The sequence below is a fragment of the Apus apus genome, chromosome 3 (genome assembly GCF_020740795.1).
Source record: "Apus apus isolate bApuApu2 chromosome 3, bApuApu2.pri.cur, whole genome shotgun sequence".
NCBI classification, from domain to species: domain Eukaryota; kingdom Metazoa; phylum Chordata; class Aves; order Apodiformes; family Apodidae; genus Apus; species Apus apus.
In genome coordinates this window covers 23,478,038-23,504,331 of record NC_067284.1, presented here as the reverse complement: position 1 = coordinate 23,504,331, position 26,294 = coordinate 23,478,038, and the positions used below count along the sequence as shown (strand labels likewise).

The 26,294-nt window shown below is 37.8% G+C and overlaps 1 protein-coding gene across 1 annotated transcript in view; it reads right to left on the bottom strand.

Annotated features, from left to right (window-relative positions):
- Window positions 1-17,526: 17,526 nt before the first annotated feature.
- BMP5 (bone morphogenetic protein 5) overlaps window positions 17,527-26,294 on the bottom strand; it is a 56,105-nt gene continuing 47,337 nt past the window's right edge. The window contains exons 5-7 of the mRNA XM_051615641.1: window positions 23,627-23,703; window positions 21,764-21,874; window positions 17,527-18,176 (exon numbers count right to left, since the gene is read on the bottom strand). Coding sequence (XP_051471601.1) covers window positions 18,027-18,176; window positions 21,764-21,874; window positions 23,627-23,703 — 338 coding nt within the window. The 3' untranslated portion in view covers window positions 17,527-18,026. The remainder of the gene's footprint in view (window positions 18,177-21,763; window positions 21,875-23,626; window positions 23,704-26,294) is intronic.

The following is a 26,294-nucleotide window of genomic DNA, read 5'->3' as shown; positions in this document are numbered from 1 at the left end:
GAGCAGAATCTGACTTAGTAAAGGCAACTAAAGTCCTATGGATAGTGAAATTCATAGTTTTTAAACAGAAAAGCTTTTATGCATATGTCAACAGTATTGAAAAATGTTTCATGTCACAACACAGTGCATAAATCTTAGTGAAATCTTGGTTTGTCTGAGAGATCCCAGTGTTTTCATCCATGTCATTTCTTCAGCTTTTTTTTGTCTTTGCTCACACAATTTTTATATTTGTGGTTTATACTAATTAACTTTTAACAGAGAAAAACTATTTGCATATATATAAGTAAAATTTAGGAATGAGAAACATTAGAAAGCTATTTCATGCACTTCTGGCCTGGTATCAGGAAACTGGAGAAGCAAACATTACATCTCATCTACTGACCATGGGGTCATGGGACACTAAGTTATGAGAAGTCATTAATAATCTACTACCTCTGTGGTTTTGTGGGTGTATTCTTAGTTTTCACCTTGAAAATAATAAACTGATAGGATTCTCTTTACTGGAAAGAAATATGTGGGTTATGTTAGTCTAGGACTGGCTGCCATTGTTACAAGTAAGGGTTTCATAAGAAAGAATAGGAAAAGGAAAAGGAAAAGGAAAAGGAAAAGGAAAAGGAAAGGAAAGGAAAGGAAAGGAAAGGAAAGGAAAGGAAAGGAAAGGAAAGGAAAGGAAAGGAAAGGAAAGGAAAGGAAAGGAAAGGAAAGGAAAGGAAAGGAAAGGAAAGGAAAGGAAAGGAAAGGAAAGGAAAGGAAAGGAAAGGGAAAAAAAGAAAAGAAAAAGAAAAGAAAAGAAAAAGAAAAAGAAAAAGAAAAGAAAAAGAAAAAGAAAAAGAAAAGAAAAGAAAAGAAAAGAAAAGAAAAGAAAAGAAAAGAAAAGAAAAGAAAAGAAAAGAAAAGAAAAGAAAAGAAAAGAAAAGAAAAGAAAAGAAAAGAAAAGAAAAGAAAAGAAAAGAAAAGAAAAGAAAAGAAAAGAAAGGAAAAAAGAACCACACTGGGACAGGAGGAACAAGTCATTTGCACTATAGCAAGAAATCCACAGATCAAGCAGCCTCTTTTCAAAGTGTGATTGTGGAATGTAACAGCTGCTCAAGATTCTGCTAACTTGTGGGAGATTCATGAGCAGTAGATTAATTTGTTTTTCACAAATTATAATTTATCTTATATCAGGACTGTTTACATTTTCTCTGTCATCTACATACATTAGCACCAGGTTAATGTGCAAACCATGTACTAAATTATATCCTGTATAAATCTTTCTGGCTAAATACCACAGTCCTTGTCCTTACTTCCTGAGAATAACCTTTGATCTTCACATCAACAACAAAAATAATTACCATCTCTGCCCAACCCAGAACAAGTCATTTCACTCTTAAATAGCTGCACAGCTGGAGACAGATGTGTTCTTCTCCCAGGGTAGACCCTACAGGGTCTTCCATGAGGCTTTCTATCATACTTGTCATTCGTTTATCAGTGTCCAAATGTTGTACACTGGAAATGTGTGTAAAACATTCTCAGAATTTCAAACAATAACAAATCAGAATGGGAGAGGGCGGAGAAAAGTCTGCAGGAAAAAATAGAGGTTTCCCAGCTGTGCAAACTTAAGTAGCTGTATTAGCAGAAAACACACTTCAAAAGTTACATTGTTGCCATCTTCAGCAAAAGCTGGTTCAGGGAATGCATTATCAATTTTCAAATCTAGTGACAGACTAACAAAAAAAAACCATTTAAAGTCTTCCTTTAGCATGTACAAATACATCTAGACAATTATACTCTATTGAGAGGAATAATACTTTTTTTTTTTTTCCTTAAACCTGGCATTTTTTACTATGTTGTAGAACACAAAGGTCTTATCTCTTTCAGTTAAAAAATATTTTTCTGTCAAGTATATGTCTCAGTGTTTGATTTTCCCTTAACTTTTCCTTCATGTCTCTTTTAAACAGCTTTTAAAATTTCCTAACCGTATGAAAGATTTTATCATTTCTGCTACATTACAAAAGGGAACATTAAATAATCAATATGATAAACAGAAATTAAGTATTTCAAATAATTTTAATTATACAACAGAGAGTTTAAAGGAGAATAAAAATAGAAAATTATAAAAGAAATATTTTAATATTACCTTGTGAAATTCAATATCACAAGCTTACCACAATTATATGGCTACTGATAAACAGTTTATTAAACTTAATAAACAAAGTTGTGTATCCTGGGAGGAATACAAAAACCTTCAAGGCCAATTTAATGACCCTACTCATATTAAATATTTTTTTAAAAAAATATTTGAGATCAAACATCAGATAAATTTGAAACAATATAACATGTACAACTCACAATTATGTAGAAAATCTGAATAATTGATATTTCATTTGTTTATATATATTTTTTAACTCAGAAATCAGCAGGATTAAATCAGAAAATGTCAATAATTTCTGAATGTGGGATGAGTTGCCTAATTAGGTTGATTTTTTTTCCCTTTCCTTTACAGCTATTTGCTTTGTCATCAGTCTTCCCTAGTGCCTGCAGGAAGCATGGACAGTCCTGGGTCATTGCTCCTTTGTTCACCACTAGAACCCTTTTCCCCTGACACTGGCACCTCTCGCAGTCCTCTTCCTTTAAAACATCAGAGTGAAATCAGGTGGCAAAACAATCTGGATGGAGAAAAATGAAATGGCATATTGTCAGGTGGCCATGTTCACTTGAGTACTCTTTTCTATACTCTGCTATTCGGGAAGTCTGGACAGACCAGTCGGCTGAAACAAAGATCTCATAATTGCTGAATGCTCTTTTTCTCCTGGAGGTGGGTCTGTCTCCTGTGAGCAGAAACTACATCCATACTAATGAACAAAATGACCCAGGGCTCATTCTGTGGCTCAACAGACAAATGATTTGGCGTGGTGCATGCCATGGAATCATACGTCCATACAGTTAAGGCTACTCCAGCCCCGCTATGCAAGATGGCCTCACCCTCCCAGTGAGGCTGTGGGAGCCCTATCCCTGGGAGTATTCAAGGGCAGGTTGGATGGGTCTCTGAGAAACCTGAACTACTGGGAAGTGTCCCTGGCCATGGCAGGGAGGGAGGATCTAAGTGATCTTTAAGGTCCCGTGCAACCCAAACCATTCTATGATTCTATATTGCCTGTTGGGAACAGACCCCTAGGCCCTACCATCACTAAACTGAGCCTAGAAATGAGAGAAAGCTAACTAACATGAGCCAAAACTACATCCAGAGAGAGTATTATCAATGATTAGCCAGCAGTTTGGAGATGCATAACAGGATACACACAGAAACAAGATGAACCCATGCCCTGCCCATGTTACAGTTAGAGTGGACAGAGTGACTAAAATTGCCATCCTGCTTCATGGCATATATTTAAAATGTACAGATGAAGAAAATGGACAAAGTTTTTGTAAGCATTCGCATATCCGTTTTGCATGGTCTTACAATCGTTTAGTTATACATAGCTCTCAAGCACTGCAGTCACAAAAAAATTAATTGAGTCACATGAAAAGCACCACTTTAAGTGGCAATCATGAAACAGAACTAAAGCTAACAATGCAAGGATGAAAAGATACTGTACTTTTAAGCTGTTTGCTACAATACTGTTGTATAAACAATTCCTTTCTTTTCTGCAGTGAAATCCCCCAAAATAGTGAGCTGGGTCTGATGAAAATTAGATTAGCTTCTGTGTGAGGGTCTCACATTACATTCACCAGAGAAATGCAATAAGCTTCTTGCTCCACATTTCTTTAACATGTCTGTGAATGGGAAGCTTCACAGTGACCACAGGGTTCAGAGTCCAGATTACACATGCTGAAGCAATCGGGGAGTATCACATTCTGTATAAAACATTCTTCAGCTAATACAGCAAGCACTGAAACTTCCAAAAGCTTCTAAGGGACTTAAAGGAGTAGGTCCCCTTTCCAGCCAGGATCCTGGTCTGTCTAGGGTACAGTCCGCAGAAAGCTGGGCACTGCAGCCCCAGTGGTTTACATTTCTCACCATCCACAAGAGTGCTCAGCAAGCATGAGGTTGCTGTCTCTGGAGTCCAGAAGCTGAATAGAGATCTGACTAAGCTCATGAGCAGATACTGCTAAAGCAGTTTTGAAAGACCTGTCAGAGCAGTAGGCCCTGTGTAGCTTGAATTGAGGCCACTAATTCCTTTGTGAACTAATACTTTGGCAGCCTTAGACTCAAAACACTGTATTGGTGGCAAAAGGTAATCATGGCAGCATTCCCTTTTACCTAAAAAGCTGAGGCTCAGAGACCAGGATGTGGTAACCTGGGGTTCAGAGCAGCTTGAGGGGGTTATAGCCCACATTTCCCACGTGAGTTCTTCAGCCATTAAGGTAATGACCCTCATAATAATATTTTCTCTCCTACACAAAGATTTAAGTATGTCACTGAAAGAAGAACAATTCTGTCAGACAATATTAAGACCACTTTTCCCCAAAATATCCTTTAGAATGGAAAGCCACCTTGTAATACCTAGTTAAGGCATATATAGCTGGAACGACAGGTTGTATACCACGTACTTGGGAATGCAGAGAGGATGAGGAGGAACTGCAGGAATAATCCATGGGTGGAAGATGACAGTGGCTGCCTAAACTCCCATAGGATGGAGCAGGCTGGGCTGGATGCTCAGCTAGGTCCCAGGAAGATCTGGCAGTGTCTGCTTCAGTTCTTGAGTCACATCCTACCACTGAGGCAATTCTGGATGTGCAGTAGCTCACGTGATACAGTCAGGTGATTTGGCCTCCAAACAGGATCCCAACTTAAACTGCTCATGAACAAATAGGAACAGATGAATAAACACAAGTGCAGATCTTCCACAGTTTAAGTGACTGGCAACTGAACCTTAACAACCACTGGGGTGGAGAAAACATTTTGGTTCCTGTGTTTTACATGTGGTCTAATCCAGCATGCTCTGATGTTGGGTTTCCAAAGCAAGCTGAGCCAGCTGATGGTCCTGACCACCTTTTGCTCCTACCCTTTCTATTGTGCTGACTGGAGCATTTGACTAGCATGGTGTTAAGGCCAGTCAGCAGGCTTGAGGAAACAACCCCCTTTTTCACATCCATTTTCAATTGGATTTGCATGCTGAAATGACTCAGCACAGAGGGGGCCAAACCAACTCTTGCGAGGGTGCGGCCAAGATTCTGGAAAAGGGTGGGACCTTGGCAACCGCTAAAGTCAGTTTATGAATCCACACCAGCCTGTTGAATCAGCCAACAAAACAGGTAGGGATTGCCTGGGCTTCACTATAAGCATAAGGCCTCTAGTTACTAAGCAAGTGTAGCCAAACCTAGAGTTCTCAAGGAGAGGTTTTAAAGTCTTTTTAGAGAACTTCACTGGAAGGAATTAGACTTTAGGCAACTTGAGGATTCGATGATGCCTAAATTAACATTTTTCTGAATTTACATTTGGATTAAGACTTTTTTTCCAGCAGTTAAACAGTATTTGGTTTCCAAGATCAATCTGAGATTTCTAATTCTCGGTATCAAAGCTACATTCAAAAATGTGATGAAAGTCACTAATTTGCCTGTGTATCTCTGAGAATTTTAGCCATTATACTTCCAAACCATCCAAGGATAATTGTAAACACTGTAAAAACTTCTGTGTTTTACAAGTGACTTCTAACTCCAACTGCAGCATAGAACTCATTAACGTATTATGTGTATTCAGATACATCTTTCTTGGAAATCTTATTATCATGATTGTCAGAACTTCTCTGAAAGCAGTCTTTTCTAATAAATGTTATTACTTTAGTACTAGAAGAAGCAGCTGAAAAAGATCTACCAATATTTTTTTAATTATATATATATATATTATAGTGCTAACTCACTCTCATGCAGTCTTGTTTCCTGCTTCTTAAAAAAGGAAGTATTAAAAATTCAGTCTGTAATGTCTTATTCTTCATAAGACACTTTCATCCAAATCTGGATGATTAACATGCTTTTCAAAGGCCAATCTTTATCCCAACAGGGGATATTTTCTGAATTTATACATGCAAATAAAGTATGAGAATAACAAACATCACATTGAAAGGGACACAGATGAGAAAATGTGGGCAAATAATGGGAACATGTGCTAACAAATAGATACCTAAAACCATTTTGCAACAATTGCACATGAAGAGGAAAATGAAAGATGGCAGAGCAAAAGGTGATTCTGGGAAGGGTAAAATCAGTAAAGGGAGAATGATCATGATTTGGAACAGAAATAGGTTTTCATAAATATTCTGTGGTATTTTATCAGACACTGACCTAAAAGAGCAGATGTTGCTGCAGCAAAATGGACATCTGCATTGCCATGCTCTATGTAGTAAGAGGTGATGTTGCTTTTCCTCAACTTCATCCTGTCTTGAATGTTGCACTGCCCAAAACCCACCAGTTTTGCCTTACCTTTTTGGTCTATAAAGCTTAGCTTGAAGAACAATTTGAAGGAAATGGGAGGCAGATTTGGAGATCAGGCTATGGAGAACAGTGATTGGAAAAGGTACAGAGAGATTATTATGAAAAACAGGCAGTCCAACAAGGTTACCTGCAAAATTGATATCTTAACAGCTAGCATGAGGAGAGATGCGCAAAGAAATAAGAAGAGACTAGTCAGACAAATAACTGTTTGAACAGGCCTTAGAATGGAAGGTGATGATGTTTGATTACCAGTTCAACAGGAAAATTACCTAACGTGTACTAGTGTAACAGACAGAGGTGCAGATTGCAGACCTTGATGATAGTGGTGGGGTTGCACTTCAAGTGCTTAGATATTGAGGGGATAAAATCCCTAATGGAGATGTACTGAATATGCATTAAGGTTTGACAGTGTAAACAGGGTTAGAAGGTATACATTTAAGAAAATTAAGACAAAAATGTTTCTTGAGGCTCAAGGCATCTATATTCTTCCTTAGGGGCTTTTGGTCTCTCAGGATGCTCTGAGTCTACCTTTTGTTGTGTGGGAGATGAAACAAATACGTATAGCTAGAAATCAAAACAAGAACTAAACCCATCCGGGGATATCACTTCACCAGTAATTTAACTGAATGCTCCTCTTTCTCATGAGCTTTGAGGTGACACCTATAGTTACATCTACCTTTTCTTTGGGTCTGAAAATAAATGGAGGAATGATATCAGTGAGTATTCTGATCCAGCAAGTTCACCATGATTTTGGAGATATGCTTCCAAAGTGAAAAATTGTAGATGGCACTGAGTGTGCATAAACCCCAAACCCTACAGTTTCTAGTGACACTCAATAAATATCCTAATGGAGCTATACAGTAAAGAATATTACTACAACCACCTGTATTTCTCTGCAGCTTATTCACTCATAGATCAATGTCACCAGAGAGATAAAGATCAACACAACTGCATGTATATTTAGTCATTTATTTCAGTTCTCTACTGTCCTGCAACTTGCATTAGCATATCCAGTTCCAGTGAACCATCAGCTCTGTACATTATTTTTCTCAGACCTTTTTACAATATGTAGAAATTTCAGAGAATGAGAACATAAACATTTCAGACTGGAGAAAGACACTTGAAAGGAATTAATACAAGTTATTTGCCTGAGCAAGTAACTGCCTTTAGTAATGACTGAGGCAGTTCTTTAGGATGGAACAAAATATTACCTTGAAATTGAGTGAGCACAATTGAATAAAAGGACATCCCAGATGAGTAACAGGTACAATTTTCTAATGAGGAAATATATCAGATGGCATGTATATGCAAGTAGCATATATGCTGTTACACAACCACTAATGTGTCTGAGTCCCTCACTAATATTAAGGTGTTTATCCTCCTAATTCTCCTGTGATATTGATAAATGCTGTCATTTATGTATTACAAGTGAGAATTGAACAAGATACACACATCTTTGCAAATTTTGGCCTATCACAAAAAGAAGTGCATGGTATACTAGATTAAGGAAATAAACCAACAACATCTAATGCCAAAAATAGTAGTCTTTCCACTCTGCCCAACAGATTTGCATACAAAAATGTCACACAAAGCCTAATCAATTTCATTTGTCCTTTATAAATGCATCACAAATACACATAGGTATGGAATATTTGTTTTCCAAAACTTCATAGTGAATCAGTGACAGAAGCAGGGAAACAATCCAGAACTTCTGAGTCCTTCTCTTTCTCTTGTGCAGATGAAGCACACGACTGATTTTATGCCCCTGAAACTGTACCTTATGTTTTAATAATTTATATTAAATGAACTGGATATGTGACTTCAAACATCAATCCACAGCCTTTCCAAAATTAATTTACTAAATAGGCTTGATAGCCAGCTGCTCTTCACTACTGGTTTTGCTTTACTGTCCAGACAAAAATGGGAACAAAGGATCCATCTGTAGTAGAACATAGCCAAGAGCTGAAGTAGAAATTATGTGAAAATTATACAAATGAAGGGACTCCTCTAGGGAAATAGTTCCAACCAATTTTAGTGATTTGAAGATCTACATCTTTGTTCATAACAAAGGAAAGGTTAAATAAGGTTAAAACTTGACTAGCTGGACTGTATTTATACTGTAGTAGACTCTTGAATATATATATCATACAATCTTGACTTTGAAGAGATTAGAAAGACATTCACTGTCAGTGGCTCTTACTCATACAACACTGAGCATCAAAAATGTCAGTGGAACATTTTCTATTTTAATTTCATTCTCACAGCATTTTATTGGATATGTGCATACATTTCAATATCAGGCTGCCAAAGTTAAGGAATTCTCAGCTCTGCACCAATGGTTGTACTGCTCAGTATCTAACATGGTTAATCACTTCACTGTGTCTTTGAAGCAATGCATGAAGGAAGAGAGCAGTCACCTTTTCACAAAAGTAGGACCCTTAGAGATGCAATGACCCAAAGTTAGAAATACTCAGAAGTACTCCTGTCAGGTTGTTAGTCAGAAAAAAGTGCTATTATAACAGAACTTCTAAGGCAGCCAAAGCATACTAGGGAAACTCAGTACAAAGTAAACCCCAAGTATAAATGGAAAACTGATTTCAATGCAAGCTGATGCTGAGCAACTCACTGAATACACCTCACAGAAATGTATTAACTGAAAGACCCTTTGATCCTACATCTTGACTTGCTTGCACAGTTGACATCGAAGGGGAAGTGCACAGAAAAACACACTTTAATTGCCACTCACAAACATTTGCAAACTTGTTTGGATCTCACCAGCTCACTTCAGAGGCCCTCAAATGATCAACAACATTTTAATTTATGTCTACACCACATAGTACACTTCTATGTCAAGATACAGGTTTCTACTGAATTGCTGCTGATATTGCAAACAACCTGGAAATGTGCTGTAACACAATTTGCTCTGCCCCTGGATCAGGGTTAAGCTCAAGTATCTACACAGAGCTACCATTCTGTGTCACATAGAAATAGACTTAGAAACACTTTGGAAAACATGAAGGTGCCCAACTTTTCATAAACAGATTACTAAATTTTCTGCAATGTAAGAAGTTTAAAGTGTGACTGCAAAGGAGAAAAAGCTGATGTTAGTGGGAAAATGAGCAAACAAGAATTTATTGCCAAAACACCTGGTTGCCTGTAAATGAGTCCAGTAATTGCCCACATAGCAAATGTGTGATTAAAAATGCATGAAATTAGAGTGATCCAAAGAAAAGCTAATTACAGTAATTGATATGATGGGTTTGATGAATTCTGCAGGCTTCAGGCAATCGTGGAAATCAGATTATAGAAAAAAGGCAGAACTCCTAAGAAGAAATCAACATAGATGGGTTTTACTGTTTGACTGAGTTGTCTTTCTTGGTAGAAAAGCCATAGTGTAATTTTTAATATGTAGAATATCAAGAACACACATTTACATCATGAAAATCCAGCTAGGGAGAGGTGTCCTTGTCATGATCCAGGTATATAAATGAAAGAGGTTGCCATTCCTGGTTGTACTTTGGTACCCTTCTGAAGCATGTTATTGTATTAAGTAAACTTTTAGTGGAGCAATCTGTTTTAAAAATGCAAAAAAATCACCTTTGTGATCTCAAACAGGTTGATTAACCTGACATCACTTGAATGCTCAAGCAGACAGCTCACCTGGAAGGCTGATAGGCCACAGTGCCCTTATTACATGCAAAACTATTATATCCCTGGCTAGTTGTATATTGCATTTAGTTACCTAATTAAAAAAACCCAAACATAAATACATGCATGTCACCTGATTCCTGCCTTGACGATTACTATTTGACTGATTTCTTACAGCTTTTACAACACCAGAGGTCAGTTGAAGGGAAAGGTTAAGGTTAGTGAGAAGAAAGTATAGTAGGAAGCATTTTGCAATTCTACTTAGTCATTCTAGAACAAGCACAGCAGCTTCTGCTTCTGCTGCACTGCCTATTGACACCGAGGGAGAAACTGTGAGAATGGAAAAGGGCTTAGAAACAGTCAGTGGAAATGGGGTGTGACATGATTGAAGAGAGAGGTCAAATTCTTTCCTGCCAAAAACGAGCAAACCCCTGTGAAAATGTCAGTGAAGCTTCACTCAGAAATGTCAGGAGAAATTTTAGCCAGTGTGGGAATTTCACAAGGAAAACTTTTCTGCTGTTGAAACGGAGCCATATCTTTAAGCACTTTTCTGATTAAATACAGGCATTTCCAGCAGGCTCCACCATGCACCATTCTGTGAGACACCTCTCTTCTTTGCCTGCCTTGGATACAAAGACGCAGAGCTCCCGGACAGCCCTTGTGTCTGGATTGTGTCAGAGAAGAGCACCCTGCAGCTTCCAGGCTCCTTCTCACACATATGGGAACCTGCAGCTTCCAGGGCTCCTGGCTCCTCCTCAGGGTACGCTGGTGCCTCACAGTCACAGCCCCTACCAGGCTGCTGGGGCTTCTGGGAGGTATGGACACAGCCCAGGCTCCCCTGCCTCAGGGACCACTTCCACGATACTGGTGTGGGCTCTGCAGAACAGCAGTGGCCTCTTAAAAAGCTTTTTAAAACCTGTTTTCATTATCTTTTTTAAAACTTCTAGTGGGAGTTCGAGAATTTCCACATTCAGTTGAATTTTTAAATGTGAAAATCTTTCTTCAGAATTTTAAGTCATTATATTCAGCCTTTTTTGGTAGATGTGTGAGAGGAAAGAGTATAAGGGCTTGGTTATAAGGAGAAGAGATTTGAGAATTAAGCAGCTAACTGTCTCCTGGCATGAATAATGTTCTCATTACCTCACTGTCCAATACGGATAAACAGAAAGAATCACAAACATGTTAACAAGTATTTCAAGGGCACTGTTAATTTTGATAGATTATGTATTTACACCAACATATTTGAGAATGAAAATCTGGTCCCTGGGTATATATCCTGAGGTAAGCAATGTAGGTCCTGCTGACTAGCAGCTCTTTAGTTTTGACTAAATTAATAGATTTCAAAACATGAAATGTAACCAAGCTCAGTAGTTCACTTAAAATTGTCTCCATATTGGCAATCCAATTTTTTTTTTTACAAATGATATAAATTCCATTTTTAAAGAGAAAAGGAATTATGATATTTTGTTTCTTGCTAAATACCTTTTACAGGAAGCTTCTGTGGAACTCTGTGTGCTTACCTACATATCTTTATTCACAAGAATTCATACCATGATAGGAAACCAAGAAAAACCCCAAAATGCATGTGAAAAAGAAAGAAAAAGTAAGAAAAAATATTTCTGAAAGATTCACATCCCAATTAAACAAGTAACTGACTTGGCAGGTCTCATCTTTGTTCCACCTCTGCAGCACAGTCTAGGAAAGAGCATTCCCAGTGGGAGATTTTAGTCTTGAATAATAAAACAGATAACATGCAGAGAAGGCTGAAAAGAGCTGTTTCAGAGGTTAAGGGAGAGATGCGAATTTTGAAAAGGAATCCCAATGGTGAATGCATTATTGGCCCAAATAAAAGGGAACACACTTTCTTGTGGCAAGTTAATATGTAGCAGCTCAGCAACCAAGAAAACAGTCAGGCATGAAAAGCTTTGTTTTCCAATTAGATCAGTTTGGGGAGTTTGATATATATACCATGTTTCTCCACCATGTCTTGTCCAACTTTTGATTTCTGTGCCGTTGAGCAGCTCCAGGTTTGAGCCTCGATTTGTCCCTTGTGGAAGGATTTCTGAGGGGTAGAAGTGCCAGAAGAAACACCCTCCAAGTTTTTCCTCACAATTTCATTACAGAGCATTCTCATTTCTACAAATGTTTCTGTTCACAAGTCAGTTGGAGACCCAGAAGAGACCAGGACAAGTCATGCAGCGAAGATCCTGCTCCCACATCTCTGCTTCTATATTATTCTCTGAGGGAACTGTTCCCTAGAAAATATGTTCCCCTCACATCTCCAGCCAACATCTGTGCCGAGATCCCCTGCTACACAGATATCAACACAGTCTCAGTCTTAATGTGTTGCTGAACTCCCCACTGAGCAGGAGGGAAATGTAAGGAAGAAAAGGGAGGGATGCATCACTGCCTTCAGCTCTACTGGTGCAGATTTACGACACTGCTGAAAAGGTGCTGCAAGATCTGCTTCGAGAAGATCTTGCTTGGTTCTGTAGAACTAGCTTTTAACTATAACCACCCCCACATAGGAAAGCTGTGGGTTGCACCCACCTCGATTTTATCAGTCACTGCCCAGATTTCCACAAACAATCATGAAACTAGAAAAGTACTTGGCAAAAAAGGTCAATGTATCCCCTAAGATCGCTTGTCATACTAAAAGTTATGAGATGCAGGGACAGGAGTATCAAGTGTATGCATAACTCCACCAACACTGTGGGACAGGGGTTAGAGCTCTGAAATACTGGAGATCTGGTTGTCTCCTCTATGCTGCTTCTCATCTGCTCTTCTCTTAGGCTGTCCTTCCACCTTTCTGTACCTTTAAAGTAACAGTACTAATAACATATGCTTATTAGCATCTGCTAAAGTAATGAAAATATCTTAATTCATATTAATAATAATTGATGGCCCCCATCTGGAAGCAAAACAGAACAGAAAGTATTTAGCTGGCAGTATAGCAGTCAGGAGAAGTGTCTGTCATGTGTTGTAAATATGGAAAATGGAATACAAAGGGCCCATTTAATTCACATGAGATTTCTGATCCCTCATGTACCACGTTTGGTGCTGATTTATTTGAATTAAGATGGCAAGAAAATCTCCTCTCACTGTTTTTTGTTGGATTTTTTGTTTAGTTTTCTTTTGTTTTTAATCAAGCTCTTGCTCAAGCCATGTGAGTAAGAATTCAGTAACACATTGTAAATCACAGTTTGCAAGTTCTGTGACTGCAGATGAGATAGTAAAAGATAATGCTGCATAATTCACGTCCTTATTTGTCATTCAAGCACCACATGTTAGAGTCTCCCTACGTACAGCTGAATGTGCAAGCAGAAAAGTTGGTAGAGATTGCAAAGAGCATAGTTTTAAAGTCCTGGTAATTAGAAACCTATGGTTATTGCTGAGACAGTTCAGAATCTTATCAGTACAACTTAAATTATTTTTATTTTTAAACCATCTTTGAATCAAAGTCAGTTTACAATGAAACTATCTAAAGAACGAGCTGAAAAAAAAAACCAAACACCAAACAACTCAACAAAGAAATCAACCCAGAATAGAAAAAATATGCAATGAGCAATAAAACCTTTTCTAAGTAAATGGCAGAGAAAATTATATTCCAAAATGGAAGTGTCTGACATCCCATCATAATAACAAAGATTTCTCAAAGCTCTTCATCCCAATTAAACATTACAGTTCAACTTCTTCAACAATGCTACATAATTTTAAAGGTGTCGGGAAATGTAATTTGCTGCAGTTGCTCATACAAGGTCTAATGCAGATCTACTGTCCTCAATGTAATTTGTAGTGTAGTAGAGAAATGGGTGAATTGTAATCCAGAACTGCAACTTCTCTATGTTGTCCCTAAAAAAAGTCTCAGTTCTGGTGTCTACAGTATAGATGTAACTCACAGCACCCATATATGTAGCATTTAATAAAAAGAGGCTCCAAGTTGCCTAAAAATTGACTACTATCATAATACAAGGACTAATTACTATTCTATAGTCCTATAGCTGCCAGCATACATAATAAACGGCTTTTGCAGCTTTTGCAGCAGTCTTTTGCAGCTATAAAGGATTGGTTTCCTCTCTCTGAAGATACCTGAGCTCTTCTATATCTCTACTTCTATAACCTACCTAATCACTCAACACAAATGCATATTTTCCTTAAACCCTAAACAGGCTGCTGCAGAAGGAAGAGTCACGGGGTGTAAGTGAAACATCCATCAGGACAGCCCTTCAGACATGAAGGAATGATCATCCTTTTTTTTTGTTTGAAGATATCCCCACCAATGTTTGCCTGAGGTATCTCTAGCTCAGTTTTGTACTGATCAGATGGATTGCTATGTTGTCAGCTGACTGCCCACTTGATGCAAATTTAATTTTTAGTTTGATCACATGGAACAAGATGATCTTTAAGGTCTCTTCCAACCCAAACCATTCTATGATTCTATGATCTAAAAAAAACAACAACAACAAAAAAGGGCCAATGCAATCCAAACAAGCACAACTTTGGCTATCAGCAAGTGTCTTCCATCACTGCTCTTTAATGAATTTAGAACCTTTGGCCAAAATCAGAAAAAAAAATGACCCTATAAATACTTTGTGGAAATGTGCATCCACCTGAAGGAGAGATGCCCATCAGGTAGTCTAACCAAAGACTGTTATGTGGGTTCACAGCTTAGCATATCAAAGAACTTACAAATGCTTCACACTTTAGTCAGTCAAAGCTCACCTTGTCTTGGACATCAAAATCACACTCAGGGAACTATGAGATTTTAAAGGGAGATGAAATCACTGCTGGAATAGCATTCACCTCTCAACTGACTTCTACAGGGTGAATACTCCTAAGCCATAGCAGTAGTCACTAGTAACATCCTGTAAACATTTGATTTTGGCCTAGAATGTGTAGCAATTATGTTAAATTTATGAATAAGTTAAAAACTAATAAGCTCTGACCCACAACGTAACATTAATTCTGAATAGACCTGCTTCTGTTTTTCCACAGTTTAGCCCTTTAGATTCTTTCCAGTTGGAGTTGCAGAAAGCTTAAACAACTTTAAAAGATACATGCTCTTGTGGTCTAAATGATAATGGAATGGTCTTCATAACTATATAAATAGATATGGATATAGATATGTATTTAATATAATTTAATAACATGACATACACACCCTATCATTTGCATTCTATATATATGTGTGTGTGTGTGTATATATTATGTATATAAAAAATGGAAGGCATTTGAGGGGATCTAGCAGAAGAAAAAGCATTAGGTTCTGCTAAAGAAGGGCTTACCTGTACAAGTTCACATGAAAACTCACTTATGTACACTTATCCAGGGCATGCAGAAGGTATGGTGCTACTATTCTTCCTTTCAAACAGAGGAATGACCGCATAGGGGGTTGTGGAGTTAAAAAAAATAGTCTACCTTCTAATATATTTTGAGTGGAGTATTAGCATTTGGAGGCATGATTTGGAGGCACAGTTTTTATTAACAGTGTAGATGTTTCACCAGCTGCAACTTAAGAAGTAATTAAAAAAAAAAAAAAGTGATTTTACAAAATATCTGTATTAAAAAATTAACTGCAATGAAGTGTATCCATAACTGTTAATGATCTCTTGCTTTTACCTTTAAAAATAGTACATGAGGCTGGTGACATTTTATCATGTATCTCAGAAGCAAAATCACAGCAGAAGAAAATAGTATTAGAGTTTTATTATGTCTCAAAATATAGAAATATATTCCAACAGCATATTTTAAAGAATAATATAACAACAATCTTCAGTTTCTTATTCTCAAAATGGTACACCATTATTTAAAAATATATTACTTAATGTACCCAAAATTTAGTTTCTACTTACCCAATTTATACAGAAATCAGTATAATTTGAAGGCAATCCAAGAATTTAACTGTTCCAAAAAGTTAATTCAGTTGGAGATACCATAGTTTTCTATACATCTTTGTGCATGAACTTCAACTAAATGTGGATATGTAGGTAATGTCAGTATAAAATAGAAATGAAAACGTAAAATGGAACTTACATATTGTATTAAGGGGAAAGAGCTCATAAGAGTGAAATGAAAACTGTTATTAAAAAAAAAATAAATCTGAGTGTATGCATCAAAAAGATGTATGTATTACTCCAATAGCATGATAAAATAAATTAGTTTCTGCAAAAAAGAAAGTTGCACATTCACATGCATGCACAAAGTCACACGTACATGCTGATTTTATCAGTCTATAATAATCTCAGTTTTCTGAAATATGCTTTAAATAAACAGAGAAGTCAGAGTTTACAGGAGTAGACTGTCTAAGGAGAAACTGGTATGTCCTATTAATTTTTTAACAACACTCTGAGAACTGTTTAAATGAAGCATTTTAAATCAAGGTAATTAATGATAAAAGTATATATTATAATTAGCCATGTCATGAAGAGAAAACAGAGTTTCTGCTTTCTCATTTTCCTAGCAATAAAACAAAGGGGTGTCCAAAGATGTAAAATGTGGTAAATTCAAAATAAGGATATGGATAATGCTGATGAGAATGATAATCTGTAATTAGTTGTGCAATTCACAACCACAGGATTTCATTTGAGGCCAAAAATTTAGGGAGATTAAAAATTATTTGTATGGATTTAGGAATTTTCCAAGTTACAATAGTTAAAACAAGATGGCACCAAAAGTAGGGTCCAAATTACCCCATGGCTTGTTAAGAAAGGTGATTTTTATCTTTCCATGACAATAGCCACCATCAGGGACAAGATTTTCAGTGAGTCACCATCCTTTGAGGTATTCAAGAAACGTGCAGATGTGGCACTTCAGGGAATGCTCTAGTGGCCGACGTTATGGAGTTTTTTGTGGGTGTTATTTGGTGGAGTGTGTGTGTGACTGTGTTTGTTTCCTTTCCTTTGTGCTGATGGTTGGACCTGGTGATCTCAGAGGTCCTTTCCAACCGTGATGTTTCTGTGACTCTGTGAAAAGGCAACTACATGCGGCTGCTGCACCCCCTGTCGCAGCCCTTCCATGCCCTGTCGCCAGTATATTTGTGTGTAGTAGCTTACCTATAGAATGGGAAGGCTTGTGTGTTTGGGTGTTCAGCTTTTTGTTTGGGTTTTTTGTGTGTGTTTGTTTGGCTGGATTTTTTACTTTGTTATTACTAAAAATATTTGCTGGAGAAGGGTAATGGATAATGACTGATGTGATTTGTGGTAAGAATGTTGTCCACTTTTTAGAGTTAACTTGGAAAGTCACAGACAGAGGTGGGAGTCTGTCTGTACAGAATTCCTGAAGCTTAGAACCTTTTGCACACTCTGCAGCCCACAAGCCAAGAAGTAACATACTCCTCCAGTTACACTCATCCTTTCAAAGAAAATAGTTATAACAATTATGTGCAATCTTTTCACTTCTATTTTCGATCTACTCTTTATTTACTTAAATACTGTTCAACATTTCAATTTTTCTAATGGAGCAGAACTTCTAACAGAAAAAATATATTTAGCCAAGCAGTTTTGTTTACTTTTTTTTTCTGTGCCTTTTTCTAAATAAAAACCTACCACAGTTTTCATTGGCACAATGTGACCAAACTTACTATAGTTCCTTTAATAATATGAAGCAGTTACGGAAGTTCTGGGGTTTCTACCTTAAAAAAAAAAAATCTATACAAAGACTTTACTTTAAAATATTGACATTGAATGAAATAGAGTCCAGTACAGTCGATTGAAAAATTAGTTTGTGAAATTCTCCTGCATCGTGAGGAGATCTATAAAATAAATGGGTTTGAAATTTTGCTCACACAAAAGAAACTATATACTTTTAAATAAATAAAAGCTACTATATACATTATATTGTACATTTAAATGAGAGATGACATGAAATGGAATAAATTTAGGACTGCCTTTTCATCAGCAAGGCTCATATCTTGACTTTATTACAATTCTGTATAAAAACCTCTGCTTTAGATTATTTTTCTTATTCTAGTGGCAGCCACATGAACGCACCACCATATTCCTGTATTTTTTTAAAATAACATTGGAACTGTCATCAAAGTAGAGCACGGAGATTGCATTCAGTTTTGTTGGTGCACAGCATGGCTTTGGTACATGATCAGGGAACATCAAATGAACCTGAAAGACAGATAAATACATAGCTCATATATCAAACATAGAGGTACAAGGACAAAGTCAGTGCAAAATATGTCTTTGCAATTCAGAGTGCTGTCGTTGCAGATATTCCTCAGTTACCAGCTTTAAACACAACTCACCTCCAGAACATTGCTCTGATTTCAATTGCCTGAGCACAGTTACATGACAGCAGCAGATGCAGAGCCAAGACAGAAGGTTGGTTTTCAGATGAAATTTAGAAAAAGGTTGGACTTAGGCAGCTGTTCAGGAAAACACTTAAACATATTGTCAGTACCATCTCTGCTGAGGACAGTGCTTAACACATAGCACAGGCTCGAGTCCCATGTCTCACCAGGACCCCAGCATGTGCTAAAACGCTTCCCTGCATCAGGGTCTCAGGGAGGAGGAAAGGCTGCTGCAGACAGCAAAGGCTCATTCTGGAAGTGTTTTCAGCCTATGAAATGGTAACATGTGAGTTCCCAAATGGCATGAGTGCATTTTAAGGTCTTATCTAGGTATCTGTGGATCCAATTCTACTTCCACTGAAGTAAAACTCAATTCATAAGGTTGATGCCAGCTGGAGAGAAAGTCTGGGGGAAGGACTGAGGTGGAGAGGGCTTTATGTACACTAGGCTGAAATATATCAATGAAAGCTTAAAGAGAAGGAAAAACATTTTGAACAGAATCCCAGAACAAACAAAATCTAGTGGAAATATCTTAAAATGGGGGAAATACATGTTCTTTGTACTTGAAAGAAGGTTGGATGTAATATTCTACACATGCTGAAGACTTGGAAACTGGGGAGGCCAGAAAAGAGGGAGTTGTAAAAGAGAGGGCAAGATATTATTAAGGCATGGATGAAGATTTCAGCAATAATAGGTTTCATTTGTATGTTAAGTCTTTGTAAATCTGTTAGAGCCATCTGTCTTGCAGTGATATAAGCCCAGAGCCTTTGCCAGACAACAGGAAACGATTTTTACATAACTGTTACCATGAGAAGGTCTTTTGAAATGAGTAATAATAAATCCTGAAGTAGCAGTTTAGTAAGGGTTTAGACACACATTTAAAAACCATTTAGCAAATGAATAGCAAAACACTGGAGAAAAGAATGATTGTGTCTTGCCTAGGCAGATGTTTGCCCTGCCATAACTCCTGGTCCCACCAGCCCCTGCCACCCAGCTGGGAGCTCCATGGCCTTACTAGCCCTGCATGAGACTGATGCTCATAGCCTTTTCAAGAGTGGGCCTGGCAGTCCATGCCAGGCAACCTGCTGATGCATCAACTGGCATGACCAGGAGGCCAACATTACCCCAACGCCTGTTCAGAGGGTGATGGGAAGTGAGAGAGGAGAAGAAAGGTTATATAGACCATTAAATGCAGTCTATCTTGTGTTTACCGTGTCTGTATCATCTGTCTGCCCAAGTTCAGTCTCAGAAAAAGAAGAGAGAGAGGGGTACTGGCACAGTATTTCTCCTATTATTGTTATAAAAGAAAAAAACAAAAGAGCTAGTACAGTTTGGAGGGGTACCAAGGAGCAATCACTTCCCAACCCAACAAGTGGGCTTTTTTAGAATGGTGTAATCAGTATGGCTGGGACATGATTACATTTGGATTAGGGTGCGGTGTATGAATAATTGTTTCCCAAGCCATCCCCATGTGCACACCTTGTGTAAATCTGAATTTTGTATAATTTAAACCAGAAAGCACTCAACTACCGTTATCTCATCTAATTTATGTGCAGTTAAAATTTAATTAGCCTCATGATTTTTTGGCTGCACAGCTGAAATTCATGTACAGTACATGCAAAGGGAGACACACTATTCCAAAAAGGTCATAAAAAAGGAGGGAAAATTCAAGTATCCAGTTTTAAAAATAGGACAAACTGCAAAAATTTCTTAACCGTGGGAAATAAACCATTTTTTGAAAGACTAGATGCTTGAGAGAAAGTACTACTCTAGGCAACCTCTTATTTTACAGTCCATAATTGTAAGAGGGAACTCTAACCTGGGGATTTCACTCATATTGACAACTTTTCTGGACAATGTTTGCATAATGTTAACCTATTGCTTTGCCGACCTCTTTCTGTTCTGCTCAGGACTGTAAATATGCTGTTCTTCATCATCTCCTTAGCATACTGCTATATTCCTTGCCGAAGAGCATTTTCTGTTCCACTTCACCTGAACCCCTTACCACAATTCTGCTGTTCATTTTCAGCCTCTGACTTTTTCCCTTCTTTTTGTGAATCCTGCTGACTTGAATTCTAGCACAGAGGAATGATGTTGCATTGGTGGCTGGACTTTTAGAAAGTGAATAAATGAAAAGTTGGATGGTAAGGAAAAGGTCTCAGCACATGCTGAGGTTTTAAAAATGTCATTCTCATGTAGAAGTACTTGGTAATTTCACAAGCAGAATTTGTCTACAGAAACGTGTGGGCATTTGGCTTTGGTTTGTTGGTTGTTTGTTGTTTTCTTTTTATTAGGAGGGTAATGCCTGCACTAATTTCTGAAGGGTGAAAGGTTTTTCAGGCCCAGAGTTTTTGTCAAACTCTAAGATCACCATCCATAGACAGACTCATTAGCATAGTCTGGTGGTCAGGATGCTTTCCTATCATCAATTTCAATCTGAAGGAGCCTTAAACTGATGTTTCTCTAATTGCAGTTGAGTGCCTTGGCCTATCCAGAAACTAATTAGGGATGGCAACCCTTTCCTGTTCTGATTTCATACTCCCACTCCCTCCTCATGCACTATCTCACATTCTTCTGGTTCATAATCATTCTCCTAATACTGATTCAGAGCCAGTTCTTCAGCTGGCACAAATGAACAATCGTGACCAGACACTGGACTCACAGCACTACATTTAGGCAGTCTAAAGGTCTTGATTTCTCTAAATGCTGTGTTTTTTGAACCATAGCTGAACACTGGTGGGGTAGAGGAGGCCTAGCCAGCTGCTTTAACTAAGATCATCTTTTTTGACTGCTCCAGTTGATGCATAGGACTAACATAAGAACTAGCAGAGGCAGAAAGCTGGCTGCAAATCCCCTTTTACAAGTACCAGGCAGAGCAACAGATCCAAACACACTTATTTATAAATTTCATTTGTTAGCCAGGCTTGATTGAACACAATTTCTTACATGCAAATGCATCTGCTTGCAAAGCTTCACATTAAATTACAGTTTAAGTATCTCTGCCAACACTTGACAACAGAGGTCCGTAGAGTGGCCAAGTGTCAACATTTCTGGAAGGTATTGCACGTAGATGTTAACATGGGGCTTCAATAAGCTGCAAAAAAACCTCTTGGAAGTGGGACCAGGGGGCCCCTTTTGTTTCTGTCTACACAACTCTCCAGTAATATGACACAGTCTTCTCACGTGTTACTGCGTTTGAAATAGAAGGGAAACCTACCACACGGACCACTCTGGACACTTCATCCTCTCTCCAGCATAACCATCAAAGCACATCTATGAAATGGATTATCATTTACACAGAAATAACAAAAATCCAATAGTAGTAAATAGAGAGGAAGATACAGCCCCTGTCCCAAGACACTTCCAACTGCAAAATAGGCAATGACAAGATAGGCAGAGGCATACCAGAGTCTGAACAATGGCATGGTTTGTTGCGTTCATGTGGGCATTGAGGGGGAAGGAACACTCTCCATCGCAGTAAAATGCAGCGTAGCCCTCTGGTGCAATAATCCAATCCTAAAACAAGAACAAATAAACTCACTTTTTTTTTTTCTCACTCAGATTATTAAAAACTATATCCAACTAAGACTTGTTCAAAGACAAAATGAACTACAGAATGTGGCATGCTCGATTACTTTTTTTTTTCCAAAAAAAGGGAAGTGTTTCTTGTTCATGCAGAACTCAGGGGAAAATTAAATTAGAAATCTGTACTGAATACCAACTAATGAGGCTTTGACAGGAATTAAAGGCCCAAATATGTTTGTCTGAATATTTTTCTTCACAAACTGAAAATCTTGAGCCCTTGTCGGTGCAAAACCAAAGTAATTTAAATGCATCATCTTTCTTCAGCATACTCATTAACTGTATTATTGCATGAGAGTGAGGGTTGTTAGAGATTACCCATTGGAATGTCTCTGAATCATGCCTTTTGATTATTTCTAGCAACACAACATGCAGAAAAGACCACAAGAGGGAAAATCTTTTAACATGTTAATGAAAGCTATGTGTTTAGTTTGCTGAATTTCTCCTTTTTCCAGGCAAAGGTGATGGAGGTGCTGAGAAAAGGGTGGAGAGGATTGAGTACCTGCTTCTTGGGTTTTATTTCTTTTTTTCTCATTTCACTCTGCATTTCACGGATCTAATATTGAGATTTGGCTTTCCAACCAAAACTTTTAATTTTTCAAGTATTTTTTGTGGAAAAAAAAAATAAAATCCTTTTCTCTGTGGCCACCTTGAAAGACCAATCTGAGATCCTTGCACATCTTGGTGCTTATCAGAATTTTACTGTTTCAAAAAAGAAATGGTGATATGTGGAAAAATCTGTGATCTCCAGAGACACAATGGCTCACTTGTTCAGTAGCCTGTGTTCAAGTCAATACCACAAGCCTGCCCTGTGGCCCTGGACAGGGTGATTATGCCCTGTAGACTTGGGGAAACAGTCTCTGCCTACTTCTTCAGGCAACTGTGAGTATAAACATACTAAAAAGCAATGAGGCCATATGATATATATGTAAAGGATGAGCTGTCACTAAAAAGATAGCACACTTTTTCTCCCCATAGACTTGTTCTGCTCATGGAGGATTGTTTTACAATAACTTAAAGAAATGTGAAATGCATAGACTGCCACCTCTGAGTTCTTACCTACATATGCAATATGTCTAGGTTATAGGTTGCTGATGGCCTTCTTGTTCTTTCTTTATAGAGAGCGCCTTGCTTTCTGGAAAAAAAACCTAAATTGATCTCTATTTTCATTTCTGTCGATATCCTGTCTCTGTCTATATGACCTTTCACTACAACTACCTTCTTTTGTTTGTTTGTGTATGGCAGTAATTTCCTAGAAATTACTTAAAATTGTCTCTAGTGTCATAAAGATCACCAAGCAGTGATCCAAGCTCAAGTTCACAGCGAAATCTCTGACTTGCAGTAGACAACATCAAACCAGGGAGAATTCAAGTGCAAATTTCAAAAGTTCTATTGCCTACTGTGGGGATTTTGATTTCATTTACTGATGTATTCATATCTTGAATAATTTCTCAGATTTATCTTTATGTCAGTGAATCCGGATCTTTAAGCCATTAATGTCTTCAAGAGAACAGCAGCCAAATAAAGCAATAGTGATAAGGATTCATTACAAAATGCATTTAAAGAATTTGTCTCTCACCAGTGAAATACCAATTACTAGGGAAAAAAACAGACTGTAAATAATGGGAGAGTGTAAAATAGAGTGTTCTGATTTGAGTTGATATGAAAAAGCATTTATAGTCATACCTGCCATCCTAAGTCTCGGAAACTCACATAAAGTTCATGTTTCTTACATGCTTGCTTCTGCTCACTTGTGTTATAATCTGCAGGAGGAAATAATAAAAAATTCTTTAGAAAAATTGCTTCAAATGACAAGACTTACCTATTTTTGAGATTCTGACAAAGCTTTACAAAGAAAAGGAAAAAGCATGCTGTCATTTATATTCCAAGGGTTGGTCGTAAAGGCAGTGTAAACTTGGAAATGCAAAATCAGCAGTTTCAGCTTGATACAATTTGTGTACATAGACAGAATGGTGCATTCAGCATTAGGGGAAACAGGTTTGCAAGATGTCTGTTTGCTGGCTAACCAGATAACAGTCACACACGTAATTAAAGGAAGACAGGTGAGTGCCTAATCCAGGACGGGAAAGGCATGTATGTTGGCACATTTAAATGCCAGGTAAATAAAGTAACCCAACACAAAAGATAAATTAACAATGATAAAAATTTTCCTGAAACAACAGAATTTCCAGAAGTCTGTTATTTAAACATGAGAACATTTTGTATTTCTTCATTTTTTACCATATTTTCTGGAAATATTCACAACTTGCTGATCTTTAGTTGGTCACACTAATGTAAACAAGTGGACAAACAGATGTTTTTTAAAGGCTGGAATATTTCTGCAGTCTCAAAGATGTTTCAGGATACAAGGACATGGAAAACCTTCCATACATGCTTCTCCAGGATGATTGTAAACCTGGAGAAGCTCTAGTACTTATTCCTTACTGCCCCAGAGTGACAGCAAAGGAAGGGAATAGGGTCATGCTGTTCACCACATTAGCACCACATTAGCATTTGTTTCTATTCAAGTGATGTCATCAACGAGGCATGTGATGAAGAGGCTGTCTGCTCTGGTTCCATTTCAAGAGTGCTTAAAGTGGCTTTTTTGGACCAAAATAACCGTTGCGGTAGGAAAAAAAGTAATAATAATTAAAAAAAAATGTCACAATAAGGACAAAACCCCCAAACTAATCAGGATGCCACTGAAAAAGAAACAAAACACTCATTTTCAGGAATCAAATGGGTTTTTTAGAAGCAAGAGACTTGAGACTGGGATGGGATAGTCTCTGTTAAAAAATTCTTGGAAAATTAAGAGAGAGGACTTTTTCACATAAAATGAAAGGGTGTTCTACAGTCTGTGAAATAACCTGTTGTAGTTATTCACTATCCTTGCAGAAAACTCTTCCAAATCAGTGGTCTAAAGAGGGTTTTCTCCAAATTTCCCAACTGCTTCCTGTCAGCTGTCCTGATCTGTGCTAGCATTGATTCTCTAGGCTCTTCAGTTTGTCTATGTCTTTTTGAAGGTGTGATGACTAAAACTAAACACGGTGCCAAACAAAGTAAAATAATTCTTTCCTATTACTTCCAGATTATTTTCTAGCAGTATATCCCAGAGCAGGAGTTTTTCAGCAAAACCACACTGTCAAATTTTCAGCTTCAGATCGTTCTTTTTATATACTCCTGTCTAGTTGCATTATGATGATGTTACAAATAAAGAACAGTTTGGAGGTGAGGATGTTGATGAGAACTGTAATATGATGGGGTTGAAGCAACCATAGTAAGGTGAATTCAAAAGGCTCTGAGAGATGACCAAGATCAACAACAGCACTGCAACTCTGGACTTTAGGAGAACAGATTTCTTCTTGTTCAGAAATCTGTTTCACATGATCTCATGGCAATCTGGCATGGAGAGCAAAGGAGACCAAGAGAGCTGACTGATCTCCCAGGATAGTGCATGACAGAAGCACAAGGTAAGTCCACTTTCATGTGCAGAACTTGTAACAGGTACATTAATAGCAAATAGAAAAACTAAGAAAAATACAAATTCATTGGTCAGCAGGGCAGAGGACCTAGTGACAAGGACTCAGAACAAGTTCAGGGACTCAATGACTTCTTTGTCTTGTTTTTTACTGGCAAGATTTACCCTCAGGACTCCCAAGTCCCTCAGCCTAGTGACCCACAGTAAAAGAAATAGTATTAGGAACCACACAAACAAATTGAAGAAACACAAGCCCATGTGAGTGGAAGGGATGAATTTCAGGATGAGGAATGAGCTGACCAATATAATTGCAAAGTCACTCCCTGACATTTTTGAGTGTTCATAGTGACTGGAGGATACTTCTGATGATTCAAAAATGGAAAATGTCACATACATCTTCAAGAAGAGCAACCACTTTAACCAGCTTAAGTCTGTGGAGCAAATTCTCCTGGAAGCTGTGTCCAGGCACGTGAAGAACAAGGTGTTTGGGAACAGTCAGCATGGATTTAGTAATTCAAGCAGTGCCTAACCAACGTAATTGTTTTCTGTGATGAGCTGACTAGTTTTGTGGGCTTTTGAAGAGCACTGCATGTTGTTCACTTTGGTTTTAGGAAGGTTTTTTATATGGTGTCTCATAGTATTCTTAGGGCCAAATTGGTCAGATACAGTTTGGATGGGTAAAGAGTATAAGGGGTGGAAACTTGGCTGGGCTCCTGAGGTCAAAGGGTTGTGATCAGCGGTACAAAGTCCAGCTGGCAGCTGGTTACTAGGGATGACCCTAAAGGATCAGTACTGGTGCCAGTGCTGATTAGTATCTTTTTTAGTAACCTAGACAATTGAACAGAGTGTGCTTTCTGCAAGTTAACAGAGGATACC